Source organism: Panthera uncia, chromosome D4, assembly GCF_023721935.1.
Source record: "Panthera uncia isolate 11264 chromosome D4, Puncia_PCG_1.0, whole genome shotgun sequence".
Taxonomy (NCBI): domain Eukaryota; kingdom Metazoa; phylum Chordata; class Mammalia; order Carnivora; family Felidae; genus Panthera; species Panthera uncia.
The window spans coordinates 6806728-6826603 of record NC_064807.1 but is presented as its reverse complement, the minus strand read 5'-3'; the positions used below and the strand labels follow the sequence as shown (position 1 = coordinate 6826603).

The following is a 19876-nucleotide window of genomic DNA, read 5'->3' as shown; positions in this document are numbered from 1 at the left end:
ATTAAGCACTGCTGGAAACAGAGGAGGGAGGTAAGGTGAGAGGATGGTTTAAACTATAATCCAAAGAAATTAGCCTCCTCTTACAAATGTGTCCTAGAGCCAGATCTGAATTCTCCTGACATAAAGCTCCCTCTTCCCAAGTTTTCTGTAGACTTCATGTAAATCAAGCCTAACATTAACAAACAAACAAACAAACAAACAGGGGTGGCTGTGTGGGTCAGTCGCTTAAGCATCCAATTTTGGCTCAGGTCATGATCTCAAGGCTCGTGGGTTCCAGCCCCGTGTCAGGCTCTGTGGTGACAGCTCAGAGCCTGCAGCCCGCTTCGGATTCTGTGTCTCCCTCTCTCTCTGCCCCACCCCCACTTGCACTCTGTCTCTCAAAAATGAACAAACATTGAAAAAAAATTTTTTTAAAAAACACACAACAAAACCCAAGTTTACCAAAAAGAGAAATTCAAGTTGACCACTTTTCCCTGGAGGATTTATGGGGTTATTCCTGTAAATAGCAGCTTCCTCTAGGTCAAGTAAAATGTAAGCTGAGAAGAGGAGGATGGAAGGAGGGAAGGAGAGAGAGAGGGCAGGAGAAGGGGAGGGAGGGGCAGAAGAAGGGGGAAGGAAGGAAAAACTTTGAAAATTTTCAAGAGGGACACCTGAGTGGCTCAGTTTGGCAAGCGTTCAACTCTTGGTTTTGACTCAGGACATGATCTCATAGCTTGTGAGTTCGAGCCCCACCTGGGGCTCTGTGCTGTTGGTACAGAGCCTGCTTGGGATTCTCTCTCTCTCTTCCAAAATAAATAAACTTGAAAAAAAAAAAAACTGGGGCGCCTGGGTGACTCAGTTGGTTAAGCGTCCGACTTCAGCTCAGGTCATGATCTCGCGGTCTGTGAGTTCGAGGCCCGCGTCGGGCTTTGTGCTGACAGCTCGGAGCCTGGAGCCTGCTTCAGATTCTGTGTCTCCCTCTCTCTCTGACCCTCCCTCGTTCATGCTCTGTCTCTGTCTCAAAAATAAATAAACATTAAAAAAATTGAAAAAAAAACAAAAAACTGTTCAAGAACACACCGGCTGCCACAAATGAGGAGCACCTCCAAAGGCGTCCTGAGCTGTTTGATTTCTACAGGTGCCCTCCCAATAAAAGCACCGGCCACCCACCCTCCGCTACTTTCTCGTTCAAGCTCAAAACACACGCACACACAAAGTGTATCAAAAAGTTTCCAGCTTGACAAGGAAATACGAGCCCCACACTGGAAACACTTTAATCAACGACTCTGACCTAGGTACAGAAAACTGAGTGAGTACAGGGTTTGATGTAAAGGGGGTGAGACACTGGTGATTCCACACACATAACAAAAACTTGTTCATTTCTCGAAGGATGTGTCAGTTGACTCGATGAGTGAGTTCTTCGCGATGCTCCTCCAGTTTCCCCTGTGAAACCGGCAGCATCGTGCACGGCACGTAGTCCTGAGGAAAAGGGCAAAGGATCAGCGCCAAGGAGGAGACAGTGATTTCGCTCAATCCTAATCTAGGCAAGTAGCTCTTCCCGAAGATCCCTTGGTGTCTGAGCCCCTTCTACATTCCCAGTGCAGGGGGAGGCGACGTTAGGGAAACCTGACCGAGCAGCTGTGTGACCTTGGGCAGGTTACCTGACTTCTCTGCGTCACATCAGTTTGAGGATAAGCCCCTGTGACGGGGAGTAAACAGACTCCTGCCCGCCCAGTGTAGACAGAGTGAGGCTGGGAGCTGTACCAACCACTGTCTTAGGACCTGAAGGCCTAATGAGCTGAGACAGACCAAATATCAGCATTTTAATTAACTTTTGTCCTTTTTTGGTTTCTTTCTTGATTTTGTTTCCATTTTGCTACTCTTTTTCTTTTTTTTTTAATTTTTTTTTAACGTTTATTTATTTTTGAGACAGAGAGAGACAGAGCATGAACGGGGGAGGGGCAGAGAGAGAGGGAGACACAGAATCTGAAGCAGGCTCCAGGCTCTGAGCCGTCAGCCCAGAGCCCGACGCGGGGCACGAACCCACGGACCGCGAGATCGTGACCTGAGCTGAAGTCGGCCGCTTAACCGACTGAGCCACCCAGGCGCCCCACTTTAATATTTCTTAATGTCTATTTTTGAGAGAGGAGAGAGGGCACATAGGGGGGAGGCAGAGACAGAGGGAGAGAGAGAACCCCAAGCAGGCTGTCAGCACAGAGCCAGACATGAGGCTCGAGCTCATGAACTGTGAGATCGTGACCTGAGCCGAAATCAAGAGTCAGATGCTTAACCTACTGAGCCACCCAGACGCCCCGCTATTCTTTAATTTCAGAGAGGTTTTTGTGCTACGGTTCTCGTCTGTGTCTGAGGACACGAGGCCTGGGTTCCCTGCCCACCCTCTGGCTGGAAGCACTCCTAGCGGACTGGCCCCTGCTCCAGACCAGCCATGGTGCTGGAACTCAGCGGGCCGGAGCTGGTGCCGTTTGGTCAGTCTCTGTCCCCTTCCTCGGAGGGTTTTCACAAGGAAAACCAACTATAATACATGGCTGCGGGAATGAGGTGCTAAGTGGAGGTTCGTTTGGGAGCAGAGGGCAGCGGGCCTCAGTCTGCCTGAGAGACTAGGCGTCGCAGAGGACAGCCCTGGAAGCTCACCCTTGAAAGCAGAGTCTCAGTGAGCACCTGCCAGACACACACAGTCAGCTCACACACTTGGTAAGGACCGAAACACAGAAACAACCACGCATTCCAAGAGAACTAGGGGGTGGGGAGTGGTATACGGGATTTTTTTTTTTTTTTGGTGGCAAAATTCACATAACACAAAATTTTATGTTCATGGTTTATAAAATTTTAACCATTTTGAAGTATACAAGGGATAACCTGTTTTATATCAAAAGTGCCAAGTCCCAAATCATCCAGAATAAGGAGAAAGAGATGTATTCCCACCCCCACTACCCGATTCTTCCGCCCGTTCCCTTGTCAGACAACTGGATTCACTGTTTCTGGGTCAAGAATTGCTGGTCCTTTTGTGGTAAGAGTCGACTGTTTCACTTCCCCCAGTCTTGAGATCACTAGGCACCCAGGAGGGGGACAGCTGGTCAACAGCAAGAGAGCCGAAGTGGCAAAGGCAAGCGACAAGAATTGGAGTCTCCAAGCGGGAGACGGTCCTTGAGAAAATCAAGGTTGGGGACAGGTAGTGGAAGCCCACGGGGTCTTCTGTGGATGCTCCTCTCTGGGACTGTCTTCCTGACCCAGAGGGGGGACTCTAGCCGTCCCATTTTAGTGGCCTGATCTTGCTTGTTTGGATCCTCCCTAGATTCACTGAGATACTCAGCATCCTTGTAATAAGTGCCCTGTTTGCTTAAGATGAGCCAAGGTCACCCGTGTTTCTTTGCACGCATGAACACTTTCACGGACACAGCCCTCCAGGACTCCTGCCTCCCCAGGAATGCATGACCCAAACAGTGGGGGGTGATCGGGGAGTGGCATGGAGCACTTCCAGAGAAGGCCTAGTGGGTGGGAACTTGTGTTTGGAAGGAAACCTATTTTCTTTCTTTCTTTTTTTAATTTTTTTTAATGTTTATTTATTTTTGACAGAGACAGAGACAGAGCACGAGTGGGGGAGGGGCAGAGAGAGGGAGACACAGAATCTGAAACAGGCTCCGGGCTCCGAGCTGTCAGCACAGAGCCCGACGCAGGGCTCGAACTCACGGACAACGAGATCATGACCTGAGCCAAAGTCGGACGCTCAACTGACTGACGCACCCAGACGCCCATCTTTCTTTTTTTTTTAAGTACACTCATCCCCCAACGTGAGGCTCAAACTCATGACCCCGAGATTAAGAGTCACATGCTCTACCGGACTGGGCCAGCCAGATGCCCCAAAGGAAACCCACTTTCTAAGAAGTTACTCATTTTTTTTCTTCCCTTCACTCTCTCCCCTCCCATCGGCATCCACATATCAGCTGGTTTTGGAACTGGATGCCAACACAACTTGGCATTCAGTAATTATGTGGGCCCGGTTCCCATGGTGGTAATTATGTGGGCCCTGTTCCGTATAACTGCCTAATAAACGCCGAGATGACTATTTTGGCAACTGGAGATTCAGTGGCCCAGAATCTATCCTTTAATCTACCAAGCAGAACGTTCGGGGGTAGAAGCTTGAAGAATGGGCTATTACTGAGCTGTCCTCCCCACACCTCGGTGCTAAAGGCAGCGAGTCCTGGCCAGCCCTGGAGGTGGGGGGGCGGGCGTGGGCAAGCAACTTGTGCCCTGAAGCATGAGTGACCCTCGAGCCAGATTTTCTGGAGCCCAACTACTGTGAAAACCTAGCATATCATCTCATACTCCTTTATGGTTTAAAAAGACTCATAATCATTTTGATGTTGCTAGGATGCTAGGGACTACATAATACAACAACACAGGATCCCCGAAGGAGATGTTCAAGGGCACTGTCCACGGACTTTGCTCAGATTCCCAAGGGCTCTGCTCTTTCTCCCCAGGGCTCCCCTATCACACAATCTAGGTTTTGGGAGGCCACAGAATGTTCGTATTCCTGGCCACGCCATCCACTGGCCATGTGACCTTGAGCACGGCACCTAACCTCCCTGCGCCTCAGTTTCTCTATGAAATGGGACTAATGACAGAACCTACTTCATAGGATTGTTATGAGAATTAGACATTCACTCATCTTTTTTTTTTAATTTTTTTTTAACCTTTATTTTTGAGACAGAGAGAGACAGAGCATGAACAGGGGAGGGGCAGAGAGACAGCGAGACACAGAATCGGAAGCAGGCTCCAGGCTCTGAGCCATCAGCCCAGAGCCTGACGCGGGGCTCGAACTCATGGACCGCGAGATCGTGACCTGAGCTGAAGTCGGACGCTTAACCGACTGAGCCACCCAGGCGCCCCAACATTCACTCATCTAATGCAACCAAAGTGTTCGGACCAGTTTCTGGCACTCAGGAAGCACTTTGTAAGGAAGAGCTATTCTAATTCTAGGCCCAGGCAGGAGAGGAAAAGAACAGAATTCACTGCATCATATGGCCAACTACTTACCATACACCTGAATCCTAGAGTTGGCCTCATCCCCTAGTTCAACACTCACTCATTAAGGGATACCTACCGAGCACCAACCACAGTGGAAGGTGATCTGATACAAGGATACTTTTCCCAAGAAAAGTGCAGAGAGCTTTGGTCAGGAGACCAAAGGATAAATAGAAGTGACCCAAGCAGGGTCTGGAAGCAGTATTCTAGATGGAGGGCAGCACGTGTAAATACCCCACAGCAGGAAAGAGAGCCTAGAGCTCAAAGAGGTACCATTAAATAAGAGGGTAGGAAGGAGGGGAGAGAAAGAGAGACAGAGACAGAGACAGAGACAGAGACAGAGACCGGGCTAGCCGACTACAGACAAGCGTGCTGTGGTTCTACCGCGTGGAAGAAGAATGTGGCTCTTAGGTCTCCACCCCGTCTCCTGTCCACCACATTTTCTAGTTATTTCATGTTGACAGGAAATTAAGCAAATCAAAATAGGAAACAGCACTTAAGCTGCTCACTTACCTAAGACAGCTGCTTAAAAGTATCTCTGTTCCTGCACTGGGTATTTCTTCAGCGGGTAACTTGGTCTTTCAAGGATATACTTTGTTTCAGAGATAGTATATTCCTGTAACAAAAACAAACCTGGCAATTGCATTACTCATAGTATCATATAGATCAACGATACCCAGATGTGTGCTTCTGCATGTAAGAGGCCGGGGGGTGGGGGGGGGGGGAGGGTGCCTAGGTGACTCAGACAGTTAAGCAAATGACTCCCGATCTCAGCTCAGGTCTTGATCTCAGGGTCATGAGTTCAAACCCCCGCACTGGGCATGAAGCCTACTTAAAACAAACAAACAAAAAGAGGTCTATGACCCATGCATGCCCCATACGTGGGGTTTACTATATATGTAAATACATGCAGATACTTTCTTCTTTTTTCCTTCTTTTTCTTTCTCTCCTTTCCTCCTTTCCTTTCCTTCTTTTTACATTCTGAAAGGATTCCCTTCCTTAAAAAGACTAGAAGTTAACAAAGCAAAGCCAATGACTTTTCAGAGAAGCAGCAAAGTAATTCACAACCCTCTCCATGAAAATCAATGTTTATTTGTTTGTTTGTATTTTTTAATGCTTTCATTTATTTTTGAGAGAGAGAGAGAGAGAGAGAGAGAGAGAGAGGGAGAGAATGGGGGAGGGGCAGCTAGAGAGGGAGACACAGAATCTGAAGCAGGCTCCAGGCTCCGAGCTGTCAGCACAGAGCCCGACGCGGGGCTCGAACCCACGAACCGCGAGATCATGACCTGAGCCGGTCAGATGCTTAACCGAGTGAGCCACCCAGGTGCCCCAATGTTCATTTATGAGTGTCATCCTATAAATCTAGAATATGCCAGTGTTTATATAACTCAAGATGACTGCTTCAACTACTACATGGTGTCGTTAAATCCATCCATGGGGGGCACTGTTAACCTCTCATTGGAATTCCTTGGAAATGGTGACAGGTCCCTTAGCTCGTGCTGCACTCCGCAGTAGACAGAGTACTGGGTATATCTAACTACGGGTTAGAAACTGTGCTCCGGACCGGTGAGAGGTCCTCCCTCAGTCCCTGAAAGGACCGTGCTCCCTCACGATGTAGGACCTCTGCCCCGTGCGTGCTGAGCTGCAAAGTAACTGCTACTCATGGGTCAGATGGAAGCTCCTGTGTCTCTTCCTCAGGGAAGCCCACCCTGATTCCCAACCACGTCAATACCCACCTTTCGTACGCTCTCAGGACCCCATGCACCCTCCTTGGTAAGTGTCACAATTGTACATTTATTTCTACGGTGGCCTGATTAATGTCCATCTCCCCCACGCACACACCCCCCTCGGAGACTGTAAGTCCCAGTTCCCGTGGAACTTTGTCAGCGATTAGGTGTTCCCAGAAGCCCTACCTTGTTTAGGTGTTGCTGAGCTCTGTGGGATGTCAGAAGACCGCACACCCTCTCGTGGATCTTCCTCCAAGTGGACTGAGAATAAAGGTGGAATCTGCTCAGAAAATGAAACAGGCCAGAGTGTTAGGCAGCTGCTGAAAAGGATACTAGAGTACAGAACGCTCTGGGCTGATATTTACAGCTTGATGGCAAGAAAAAGCAGTAACAGGCAACCTGTACACATAGTGTGGTTTCAGTGTCCTTATTAACCCCGATGCATACGACACACACTGACGAATAAAAACCACAGGGTGGAGAATGGCCTGTGTGGGGGTGGGTGCCTGCGAGGGATTCTCTTCTTTGCTGCGCGCTTCAGATAGCTCTCCAAAGAATAAAGCCTGCGTTCACGTTGAAAAATTTAATCCGCCGATGTTTAACACGAAACGTAATCCCAATTGTTTTCCACCACAAGGATTTTTTTTAATGTTTATTTATTTATTTTGAGAGAGACGGCATGCATACATGCATGCATGTGAGTGGGGGAGGGACAGAGACAGGGAGAGAGAGAGAGAGAGAGAGAGAGAGAGAGAGAGAGAGAGAGAGAATCCCAAGTAGGCTCCACTGTCAGTGCAGAGCCCAACACGGGGCTCGATCTCAAGAACCACAAGATCATGACCTGAGCCAAAATCAAGAGTCAGACGCTTAGCCTGACCGACTGGGCCCAGGAATTTACTGTTTATCTCACCTACTTTAGGCTGAGCAGACCCAAACTTCACCACACACCTTAGGGTGCCTTTCGGTTCCTCACATAGGAGGCACTTTCTCCCTTCCACACCCGCCAGCACTGCTCGCTAGGGCCTGGAATGCTGCCACTCCCACCCCGATCCCCACTCCGTGCTAACCCCGACTCCCCTTCAGAGCTCAGTCCAATGACTGAGTTCTCAGCAAAGTCCCCCCTGAGCCCCCTCCCGTAGAGGGAGCTGGCTCCCCTCCTACATGCACTTGGAGTCCATTCACCACCATTCATAGCACTTCACCCAGTGACATTTTGTCATTATTTGGTTAATGTCTGACACTGGGATGGGGGAGGGGGACGCCTGAGTGGCTCGGCCGGCTAAGCATCCAACTTTGGCTCAAGTCATGATCTCACGGTTCGTGGGTTCAAGGCCCACGTCGGGCTCTGCGCTGACAGCTCGGAGCCTGGAGCCTGCTTCCGATTCTGGGTCTCCCTCTCTCTCTGCCCCTCCCCTGTTTGTGCTCACTCTCTCTCTCTCAAAAATAATAGATATTTTTAAAAATCTATGCAAGGATTAAAAAAACACACATTGTTTTCTAAAAATTCCTAAGAAATTTAGCAATATGTTGAAATCCTTCTCTTTAATTAATGTATGATACACACTGGACAGTCCTGGGCAAGCCAGATGGCCTTTCCATGACTGTGTTGTCCTTTGTCACAGTTGATCATAGCCTTATCTACAAACTCATAGTCTAATTAGTTCCAAAGTTCTCCATTTAGAGTGATTTGGGGCACACAGAACTTGCTGATTTGTCAGAGGTAGAGGATAAAAATCTGATCTGCAGCCGGAGCCATCATCCTACAGTCAAATGTCCTAACTCCTGAGAATGAACTTGAAAAAGCTCCCACTGCCTTCCAACAGAGCCTAAACTCCTTAGCTTGGCTTCCACAGGCCCTCAGACCCTCAGCCTTGGCACCCACTATTCCCTCAAGCTGCTCTAACTTCTAGAAGGTGCCAGAGCCCTGTGGCTTCTCACCTCCAATCCCTCCCCTCCATTAACTCCATCAGAATCCAATCCCCTCCCCTCAAGGCCCACCTGGGAAACACCACCTGCTCCATGAAGCATTCCTTCTTCCTGCTTCATACTCTGATAACGTTTGGTCTACACTATTCTCAAAGTCCTGCCTTGTAGAAAGCTCTCGGTACACATGTTTGTTTTTACATCCTCTGCTAAGTTGCAAGTTCTCAGAGATCAGGAGAAACGTCTTCAGTGTTAGCGTTTCCAGAGGCACCTGGGTGGCTCAGTCGGTTGTGTCCAACTTCAGCTCAGGTCATGATGTCATCCCTGCATCGGGCTCTGTGCTGACCGCACGGAGCCTGCTTGGGATTCTCTTTCTCTCCCTCTGTGTCCCTCTCCTTTTCTCTCTCTCTCTCAAAAATAAAAAATAAACATTAAAAACAATAATAAAATAAGTCCTAGGGATGTAATGGACAGCATGGCAACTAGAGTTACTACCATATTGCATATTTAAAAGTTGCTGCAAGAATAAACGTCCAGAATTCCCATCACAAGAAAAAAAAATCTGTAACTATGGCGACAGGTGCATACTGGATTTACTGTGGTGAGTATTTTGTAGTCTGTACAGATATCCAATCATGTTTGTTGTCTACCTGAGACTAATATAATGTCAATTATTCCTTTTTTAAAGCTGTCTTAAAAATATTATCTTCAGGGGGCGCCTGGGTGGCTCGATTGGCTGAGCGTCCTACTTTGGCTCAGGTCATGATCTCACGGCTCGTGGGTTCCAGCCCCGCGTCGGGCTCTGTGCTGACAGCTCGGAGCCTGGAGCCTGCTTCGGATTCTGTGTCTCCCTCTCTCTCTGCCCCTCTCCCACTCGTGCCACATCTCTGTCTCTCAAAAATAAATAAACATTAAAAATCTTAAAAAAAAAAAATATATATATACATATATATATATATATATATATATATATATATATAATCTTCACCACTTCCCAGCATTAAGGTGACCACATGTCATGGTTTGCTGGGAGTAAGGCGTTTCCCAGAATGCAGGACTTTAAGAGCCAAAGTCAGAAGAGTCCCAGGCCAAGTGGATGGCTGGTCATCTTACCAGAGAGTACAATTTGGAAAATACGGGTTCTTCTCTCAATTTTGTCCTGCTTACCAGATAGGTGCAATTGTGTGTGTGTGTGTGGGGGGGGTTATTTGTGGCAATCATATAAATAAACCAAGAAAACATGTCTAGAAAAAGAGAGAATACACCTACATGTTAGTAATTCTTGTCTTTGGGTGGCAGAACTATGGATGATTTTTTTTCACCCCTGTTTTTCTGGAATTTCCCAACTTTCTATAGTGGGTGCTTTTCTACTGGTGAAATCAAACTCCTGGGGCGCCTGGGTGGCTCAGTTGGGCGTCCAACTTCGGCTCAGATCATAATCTCACGGTTCGTGGGTTCAAGCCCCACAGATCCCGTGGGCTCTGTGCTGACAGCTCGGAGCCTGGAGCCTGCTTCGGATTTTACATCTCCCTCTCTCTCTGCGCCTCCCCAGCTTGCACTTTGTCTCTCACTCTCTCTCAAAAACAAATAAACATTTTTTAAAAATTATTTTAAAAAAAGAAGAAAGAAATCAAACTCTTGAGGGTTTAAACTTACGAAAGATGAAAAAACGGATAGATAAATAGTATCTACGCCAAGTTAGCTGTCCCATTTTCAACAAACATGAGATATGCTTTCCACAGGCAAGAGAAAAGGCTCAATCCCTCCTTCTGGGAAGATTTGAAAAGAAATGGTGACTTTTCCTATCACCAGCTGAACACTCGTCAGGAAGCCAACTGGTGAAGCGACCAGGCTTTACTCCCACTAGACCACAACACGCTCTTCAAACGAAGAGACGGGTGCTGGCCGCTGACCTTTCTCGGAGAAGGGGCTGATCCAGAAGAGGGCTAGAAGATCTGGAAGGCTGGTCGGTGGCAAATGAGGCTTCCCGGTGGAAATCGGCGTCCCCTTGGTTACCATAACTGGGCGACGGTTTTCCAAACTTACTTGAATCTAAAGGTGATGGTGATTCTTTCCTTAAAACAATCCGTTCATCTGGCTCTTTGATAACCTGAGTGACAATGCGCATTATTCTTTAGCTGTCATTTTGCTTTGGTCTGCTTAATTAGAGCCGGGGGTGGGTGGGATGAGGAAGGGGGCAAGCTAATTGAGTACCTGCCCCAAGGAGCTCCTGCAGTAAAAGAACGGCAGGAGTAGGCGGTACTAGAAACAACATGCTGAGGAGTCAATGTCAAGGGAAGGAAAACCAAAATTCTGCACGTTTGGCACATATGAACAAGCCAAAATAAACTCATGCTCCGAACTTTGATTTGAGAGGATAAGGGATTATCGGGTTTGGTAAAGATACAATTTCTTAAATAAAATATTTAAAGGCCGTGGCATCAAAAGCTCAGTGTATCCCATCCCTCTGCCTACATCTATCTTCATGTTGTAACGTACAAGTGTGAGCCTTCACCTTGACAAACCAAACTTCAAGAGTAAGTGGCTTACCACCTCTTTGTGTCATAGAAAGTATTTGGGGAAAAAAAGCAATAAAAATACCAACTGGTAAAGTAGGTATCGGGGCGTTCGACCCTGGTGATTCATTCCACAAATGGAAAGAGCTTGTAGGAGGGGAGCAGAGCGACCAATGCAAGAGGACAGTGGCGCCTGGGCATCTCTTAAACTCTAGAGCATCTACAGCGATTCCACAAGCAGCACTTGCTAGAAATATCCTTTCCACCCCTCATTCGGGAACGCACAATAACCGACATTAGAAGCTGGAAATAAATCATTTACAAATGCTACTTCTACAATTACCTTTATGTTAGCAGCAAAGCTGTCAAAAGAAGAAGCTAGAAGAGAGAGGAACAGGTGTTTCAGTGATTCATTTTTACCGGTAACCCCTAAAACTGCTGTTAGGTCTCCTCCGCAGCAGCACAAAACTATGACACGTGAATGAATTATTAAAGAATCTAAGCGCTCCCTTGTAAATTACACTGTCAACTTTTATGCGTCCCTTGAGTCACAGTAATCCTATCTCTGAGTTTTTCCATCCTTTTGAGGTCTGGTGAAGTTGTATTATTAATGACAGTACACAGGGACGTGGAAAGGGCAAAGGAGGGTCTACAGTGAAGCAGTAAATTCAGTAACCCTCACGCAGCCTGGAAAACAAAACTCATATTCGCCCAATTGCCCAGAGCCTGAAAGAAAACCGTGTGACTCTCATATAAAATTCATATACTCTGCGTCTGCCATTCCCTTCATGTTTGGTTTACGTGGAGATCCTATTTATGCACAAGTCTCCAGCATGCTTGTCCAAGGTGGACACGACTGTTAAATGGAGACAATGAATAGACAAGAGCTTGGGAAAACATAATGCAGCGAAGTGTAAATCATCAGGATTACCCTAAACAATCATGAGTAAGTAAGTAGACCGCATGCCAGAGCCTCGTAAAGGATGACTGGGAAGTGAAGTAATAAACACCCACAGGCAAATTCAAGACTAAACTGGATTCTTCCAAAGTCAGAAAAAAAAATGCTTTTGGAATGAGTATTTGCAGGGCTAGCCCAAAGACACCGTGACTTCCCCCTCTGCGCGTGGGGCTTAGGCAGTGACAAGGGCTTTTTATGGACTGCTGATGTCCCTCTGTCACTGACAGTAAGAAGGAAGATACGAAACGGGCTTTTTAAAGACTGGTAATCGCCACCACTTCCCGGCATGCAGGTGTGTGTGACTACCTTGTCCCAGAAGTTCCCTTCTCCCCAACTCCTAGCTGAGCCGGGAGCTGGCAATGCTAAGGCCCTTTATGGCTATAGCCACAAATCTGCCCTGTTGATAGAAACCCCTTGCTACTGGCTGGGATCACTGCCTTTCACAAGGGGCCTGCCCTGTTCTCTTGCTTCTCAAAGTGCAGTCCCCGGACCAGCCACGTTGTTATTACTGGGAAGCTTGTAAGAAAAGAAGGCTCCCAGGCCCCACCCCAGCCCTACTGAATCAGAATCTACAGTTTAACAAGAGCCCCAGGTGATTCAAATGCACATTCAAGTTTGAGAAGCCGCTGCTTTATTCTGCCTTAGGCCGGGATGAATGAGCTGACGGGTGACCTAAGCAAAGGTCTGGCTTGGGACCCACAGGGAATCCAAGGATCTGAGAGCCCAGAGGTCTGAACGTCTTCTCTAAAGGTAGGTGTGCCCTACAATCTGTAACTTCTCTGGAACCTCAGTTCTCCACCTGCCAGGATTAAGAAAAGACAGAGAGGCCGAGACCAGTGTGAGGCATGAGAGTCCTGTCGTAACTGAGCCAGCATTAAGCCCAACGTGTCCTCTCCAGGAAAGGACACTTGCCGCTGCCTGATCTCACGGTAATAGGGAAGGCAGTGCTGCTTTTATAGGCTACGTGGGTGATTTTCAATCCAAAGGACTTAAATTAAATGTCAGAGGTGATAAAGCACTTTCTGCTTCAAACCCCATACTCTGTCCTTGGTCGGCTGCTAACAGCCACCGTGTTCCAGGAACACTGGTTTGAGTTACTAAAAGAATCTGTGTAGCCCCTTAAAAGCATAAGCCTTTAAGCCTAAAATAGGGAATGTGCTGTCAGGATTGGCCTCGGTCCAGTTCCACCAGGAGCCAAGAAAATAGGCCAGCACTGCAAGCCTAAGAATTTTTATCAGGTTCAGGAATGGATGCACTTCACTGCCGTGACCTTGGGAGCTGCCACATCATAAGGTACATGCCACCAAGGGATGCATTAACTCATGACTCTCAACATAAGGTTCAGGGACCTCCCCAGGGCTCACCAACAACTTCCAGGAGATCTGCAAAGTCAAAACCGTTCTAATAATACCAAGACATGAGTTAACTTTCTCTCATTTTCGCACGAGGGAATTTTCCAGAAGCTACATGATGTGTCATGACATCACCACTCTACGTGGCTAATGGAACGTGTGCTTGTAAAATTCCCGTATATTACAAATTTCTCAGTTTCAATTTCTAATGTGCTAACTATTAAGAGGTATCATCCACTTAAACAAAAGCTCTTTGGGGACCTCAATAGTATTTAAGAATACTTAATTCAAAACCCCTTAATGCAAAAGGGTCCTGGGGCACCTGGGCGGCTCAGTCCGTTAAGCGTCCAACTTCAGCTCATGATCTCATGTCTCCTGGGTTCAAGCTTCCCGTCGGGCTCTGTGTTGACAGCTCAGAGCCTGGAGCCTGCTTCGGATTCTGGGTCTCCCTCTCTCTCCACCTCTACCCCGCTCATGTTCTGTCTCAATCTCTCTCTCTCTCAAAAATAAGTACACATAAAAAAAATTTTTTAAAAGAATGCAGAAGGGTCCTGACAGTTGCACGTGAAACTCCCTGCCTTAACCTAACTGCTTCAGGTTGAGCTGGCGCTCCTCTTGGCTAACCTGGCCTCTTGTAAAGCAAAGCTTTGATCTCCACCAATCCCCTCCCACACCCCGGCTCTTTCCCATCTCGAGAAATGGTGAGCCTCCTCTGTTAGCTATGTGGGGTGCCTTTGAGGGTGTCATACCAGGACAAGCTGGCCCCTCTTCTGGCCCAGCCACCTCGTGATGGTGCTACTCAGAGCATTCTCCTTCAACAGCGAGGGGGACCAGGAAGGGGACAGCTCTCCCTGGCCTCCGCTCCGTGGGAACGCCTTCCCTGCAAGCTCCACAGCTGGATGGCACTTGACAATTAGGCCAAAGAGTTTCCCCCCAAAAACGTGGGATGCTTCAGAATGAAAGAAGATTTAGGGAGCACCTGGGTGGCTCGGTCAGTTGAGCATCTGACTCTTGGTTTCGGCTCAGGTCACGATTTCCTGGTTCGTGGGTCCGAGCCCCGCATCGGGTTCTGTGCTGACAGTGCTGAACCTGCTTGGGATTCTCTCTCTCTCTCTCTCTCTGCCCATCCATCCCCCCCAACTCGTGCTGTCTCTCTCAAAATAAATAAACATTAAAAAAAAAAAAGAATGGGGCGCCTGGGTGGCGCAGTCGGTTAAGCGTCCGACTTCAGCCAGGTCACGATCTCGCGGTCCGTGAGTTCGAGCCCCGCGTCGGGCTCTGGGCTGATGGCTCAGAGCCTGGAGCCTGTTTCCGATTCTGTGTCTCCCTCTCTCTCTGCCCCTCCCCCGTTCATGCTCTGTCTCTCTCTGTCCCAAAAATAAATAAAAAAAAAACGTTGAAAGAAAAAAAAAAAAAAAAAAAAGAATGAAGGAAGATTCAGAAGGAGGATGGGGAATCTGTAGGAGGAGCCCAGTAATTCCACTGGGGAATCTGTAGGAATAACAAGAAACTCCAATACCTCTTCTCCCTGGAAAAGGTAAGTTTGAAAACTTAGGTTTTGTCCTAGACTTCCGGGGCTGAAGCTCTGAAATACTGTCACCAAAAGGCTTCGCACTGTCCACCTGAAAGAAAGGAAAGAAATAAGATTTGAACCCACCATAGCTCATGTTACCCTCTCCTCATTACCTGTAGTGCCTTTCTCCCATTCAACTGCGGGCCACGCAAGTAAAAAGGGAAGGCTGGGCAGGGGGGTGCCTGGGTGGCTCAGTCGGTTAAGCGTCCAACTTTGGCTCAGGTCATGATCTCGTGGTCCGTGAGTTCGAGCCCTGCGTCGGGGTCTGTGCTGACAGCTCGGAGCCTAGAGCCTGCTTCAGATTCTGTGTCTCCCTCTCTCTCTGCCCCTCCCCTGCTCGCGCTCTGTCTCTCCCTCTCTCTCAAAAATAAACATACATTAAAAAATTGTTTTAAATAATTTAAAAAAAAGAAGAAAAGGTTGGGAACAAATTGAATCATATCTCCATGTATGTTAAATGTTATCCCAACAAAGGAAGCTGTGTGTCCTTACCTTCGCTGAGGCTTAAACAGGAAGGTATGAGCTAACTCTTAGCATAAAGTTGGACACAAATTATATTCTAACCACAGGTTCAGGATCAAGCCCAGAAACGAGTAAGTGAAGTTTATTTCTAAATCTTTCAAAACAGGACAGTTTCATGTTCCTAAACAGGACGCAGTGCTGGCCTAGGTAGGGTCCTCCCTGAAATCAGGGGATTATCACAAGATGACATTTCAGCCTTCCCCATTCCCTTCCAATCTGAGTGCCTGTATCCTTAAAAAAAAAAAAAAAAAAAAAAAAAGAAAAAAAAAGAATAGTGGCAGCTGCGTTATTTTAATTAAGGTGACCTTATTATCCTGACTGGGCAACATAATCTGTAAACAGGTCCAAACACTTGAAATAGGGAACTAACTACTTCAGAATACTTATGGCATAGAGTCGCTAAATTATTTTTATCTTGTTCATTTCTGCCATTTTTTTTTTAATTTCAAGAAGGCAGGTTATAATGTTACTCTTCATTCTACTTTCAGAATTTTATTGATTAGAATTTACTGTCTTCACGACATTAAGTCCTCTAAATTTTAATGCTTCTGCTTGAAGAAACGTCACGTGCCATCAGGAAATCTGGCTCCGTAAGAGTAACTACGTATAAAGCATTTAGAAAAGAGCTTGGTACATAGCAGAGGCTGTACAAGAATTTGTTAAATAAAATAAACACCAAGCAGGTTTTATTCCCTACGAAATCTATCAAGATTTTAAGATTATGTAGCCCAAAGGGCCTTGACTACAGTTGTATTTCACAAAAATGAAATGCAATGAAGCAGAGTGTCCAATAAACTCAGTTCAACAATATTTAAAGATTGGTCGCTAGGTTTTTACCATTTTGCCCAGGTTACCATGAGGTAACCCCAGCGGCTCTACGGTCTCTAGCCAAATAACATCTCTGTTAAACCTATAAACCCACGCTGCACACAGTCACCTCAATCAATAGCACCCTGACTTGGGGGTTGGAAATGCTTCGTATCTTTTTTTTTTTTTTTTTTTTTTTTGAGAGAGAGAGAGCACACTCGAGCAGGGGAGTGGGGCAGAGGGGGAGAGAGAGACAGAGAGAATCCCAAGCAGGCTTGACATAAGGCTTAATCCCACATCCCTGGGATCATGACATGAGCCAAAATCAAGATTCAGAAGCTCAACCAACTGAGCCACCCAGGTGCCCTTTCTTATATCTCATGCACAAACATCACCACCAGTGACTTCTTTAAGCCAAGTTATCAATTTGACAGTAATATCCACAGTTGACTACTGGGAGTTATAAGGACTCCTGGAGAATAAATCATTAACTAGAATGTGGAATAAAGAATATGAACTAATATAGGAAATGCTTTTAATGTAATAGTAACCATATATATTGAGAAACCAATCTATATATACAGTATAATTATAAGTTTGTGGAAAAAATAAAGCCTTATGAATATTTAAAAAGTGAAAGAATCCATTAAAGAAAATGTTTATTTACATTACATTGGTGAGCCTATAGGTAATCTTTTTTCAATTTCTCTATATTTTCCATTACTTAAAAAAAAATTTTTTTTTAATGTTTATTTTCGAGAGAAAGAATCCAGAGCAGGCTACAAGCTCCGAGCTGTCAGCACAGAGCCCGATGTGGGGCTCGAACCCATGAATCATGAGATCATGACCTGAGCCGAAGTCGGGCACTCAACCGACTGAGCCACCGAGGCACCCCTCTGTTACTTTTATAGTAGTCAAAAAAAAATGTAAGGAGGCGATGTGGGCTGCTGCGATTAAATTTCCCTGTTACTTCCTGAGGGCTAAACCTAAGGAAGCTTTAATTAAGGGCCTTGAGTATGGCACGTCATTGCTTCTAACTCAGACATAGTTTTTCCTGCTCTTTAAAGTAAAAACAACCATGGGGCGCCTGGGTGGCTCGGTCAGTTAGGCATCCGACTTCGGCTCAGGTCGTGATCTCACGGTCCGTGAGTTCGAGCCCCACATCGGGCTCTGTGCTGACAGCTCAGAGCCTGGAGCCTGTTTCAGATTCTGTGTCTCCCTCTCTCTCTGCTCCTCCCCTGTTCATGCTCTGTCTCTCTCTGTCTCAAAAATAAATAAACGTTAAAAAAAATTTTTTTTTTAAATAAAAATAAAGTAAAAACAACCTCATTTAAAAACTCAAGCCATTTTCTTTAAAACTGATGAAGCTTCAGTTTGCGATGGGGACAGAGCACATGTCAGCCTTCGTTATGCATCTCCCACCCCTGTCAGTTGGCTGATTCTTCTGGGTAATGGCAGGTTGTCACATGCAGACATCACCCTCTATTAATAATTTCCAAAAATTAAAAATAGGGATGACTGACATTCAGTGAGCAAGTCCTGTGCACGAGACAGCTTCGTATGGCTTTCCTGACAATGACTCCGGGAAGTGAACATCATTTAATCATAGTTACTATTCAGCTTGAATTCCCTCTTTATTTTAATATTGCCCATTCGTCTTCATGGCCTGTCCTTCCCGTATTCTGCCCTCATTCGCACCTTCACCCTTCCAAACTCTGAAAAATAATTTTAGGCTCACGTGTCTAACTACAAATGGAGGTTTGCTTTCCCCGGAGATTCTGAAATTATTTCCAAGGCTCGGTGGAGTGGGCTGGTCCTGAACGAAGCACCTGGGGGAGCAGGGCGAAGGGGCCCAGGATTGCGTGCTTTCGACCTTACTGTCCTTTGGCCTCATCCTCACGTTATTTAAGGGGGATCTGGGCCCATCTGATGTAGATAAAGGCCTTCTTGACTTCTCTCTTTCTTCCTGAAACCAAGAAGAAACGTTTTCAAAAATGAAAATGGAGAAAAAAGAAAATTCAATCAGAATATAACCGTATTTAATCGAACTCTGTAGAAGAGTGAACACCTCAGATTTGCAAACCATGAACTTAGAAAGGGTGTTCTCTCTACTTAGCTTTTCTTCAGTTCAGCTTAACATCACTAGTATTTATAACTCGCTAGGGTAATATCTTTCCACCAGTAACAGCGACATTTATTTGTATTAGGAGAAAGCTGGGGGGCACCTGGGTGGCTCAGTCCGCTGAGCGTTTGACTGTCGATTTTGGCTCCGGTCATGATCTTGCGGTTTGTGGGTTCGAGCCCCGAGGTCGGGCTCTGTGCCAACAGCACGGAGCCTGCTTGGGACGCTCTCTCTCTCTCTCTGCGCTGCCCCGCCCCCCACTCTCAAAATAAATAAATGAACAACTTCTTTAAAAAAGAAGATAGGTGATTGACAGAGACAGAGATAAAGAGAGAGAAATGGAACCTGGCACACACCCCACCCCGGCAATTTCACGTCAAGGAATCCGTTATAAGGAAATAACTGCGGCAATGTGTATAGTTACAAACATTCTCATAACCGTTCCAAACCTGGGAAGTCAGCTATACCGGTGAGTAAGCAATTTCCTCTCTGCTGGGAACCCCCCTCGCTCCAAGGCTCAGCCGGGCGATGCTGGGGCAAACCGGCCGCTTGTCGAGCCGCTCGGGCAGGCCCCACCGCTGGAGGGCGCTGGGGAGCGGCTGCAAGCCGGGAAGGGAGGCCAGGCCCGGCTCCCAGGGCTGCCATCTACGGCCGTCAATGCCAGCCCAGCAACCGCTCTTCACCTTCCGAGTGACAGAGGTACCGGGTTTATAGTGTTCCTCCCATAACCGCAGAGCTAGCCTCCTGTGCCCCGCTCACACCTTCCAGCACCAGCTGGCCAGAGGGCCCCGCTCAGAACTCTGGGACTTGCCCCACAGGACCCTTCCTCCAAGCTCCCGGGTCAGCAGCGGTGAGCAGTGTCAGTCCCGTGTCCCTTTCACCTTAAGTCCTTCAACCCGTTTGGCTTTACTTTAAAACATTAAGTCTTTTGGGGCGGCTGGGCGTGTCAGTGGGTGGAGCATCTGACTCTCGATGTCGGCTCTGATCTTGATCTCACGGTTCCGCAGTTCAAGCCCCAGGTTGGGCCCTTTGCCGAAAGCGTGGAGCCTGCTTGGGACTCTCTCTCTCCCTCTGCCCCGCCCCCGCCCACACAGGTGCATGTGCTCTCTCTCGTGCGCGCTCTCTCTCAAAATATAAATAAACTCCAAAAAAATACAAGATCAAATCTGTTTACTAAAATAACATGTGCGGTCTCTTTTCCTGACTGAACTCTGACTACTGTATCAGTGAAGTGCCCAACACCAGGAAAATGACCAAATTACGGTGCTTCCATATGGTGGACTGCAATGAAGCCGCGAAAATCTGCCTGGTGTAAGAATACTTAAGGACGTGAGAAACATGCCCAGGGTATGTT

The 19876-nt window shown here is 47.1% G+C and overlaps 1 protein-coding gene across 6 annotated transcripts in view; it reads right to left on the bottom strand.

The window, feature by feature from the left end:
- Window positions 1-1196: 1196 nt before the first annotated feature.
- The window catches only part of SPATA6L (spermatogenesis associated 6 like), a 47788-nt gene continuing 29108 nt past the window's right edge, over window positions 1197-19876 (bottom strand). For 5 of the 6 annotated variants that reach the window (XM_049633088.1, XM_049633080.1, XM_049633068.1 and 2 more), the window contains 7 exons: window positions 18139-18366; window positions 15018-15120; window positions 11532-11566; window positions 10586-10782; window positions 6936-7029; window positions 5536-5638; window positions 1197-1458 (listed from right to left, as the gene is read on the bottom strand). In XM_049633088.1, the coding sequence (XP_049489045.1) occupies window positions 5549-5638; window positions 6936-7029; window positions 10586-10782; window positions 11532-11566; window positions 15018-15120; window positions 18139-18366 (747 nt within the window). In that variant the 3' untranslated portion in view covers window positions 1197-1458; window positions 5536-5548. Of the gene's footprint in view, window positions 1459-5535; window positions 5656-6935; window positions 7030-10585; window positions 10783-11531; window positions 11567-15017; window positions 15121-18138; window positions 18367-19876 lie in introns of all 6 variants that reach the window. The other variant, XM_049633077.1, reaches the window with a different exon arrangement.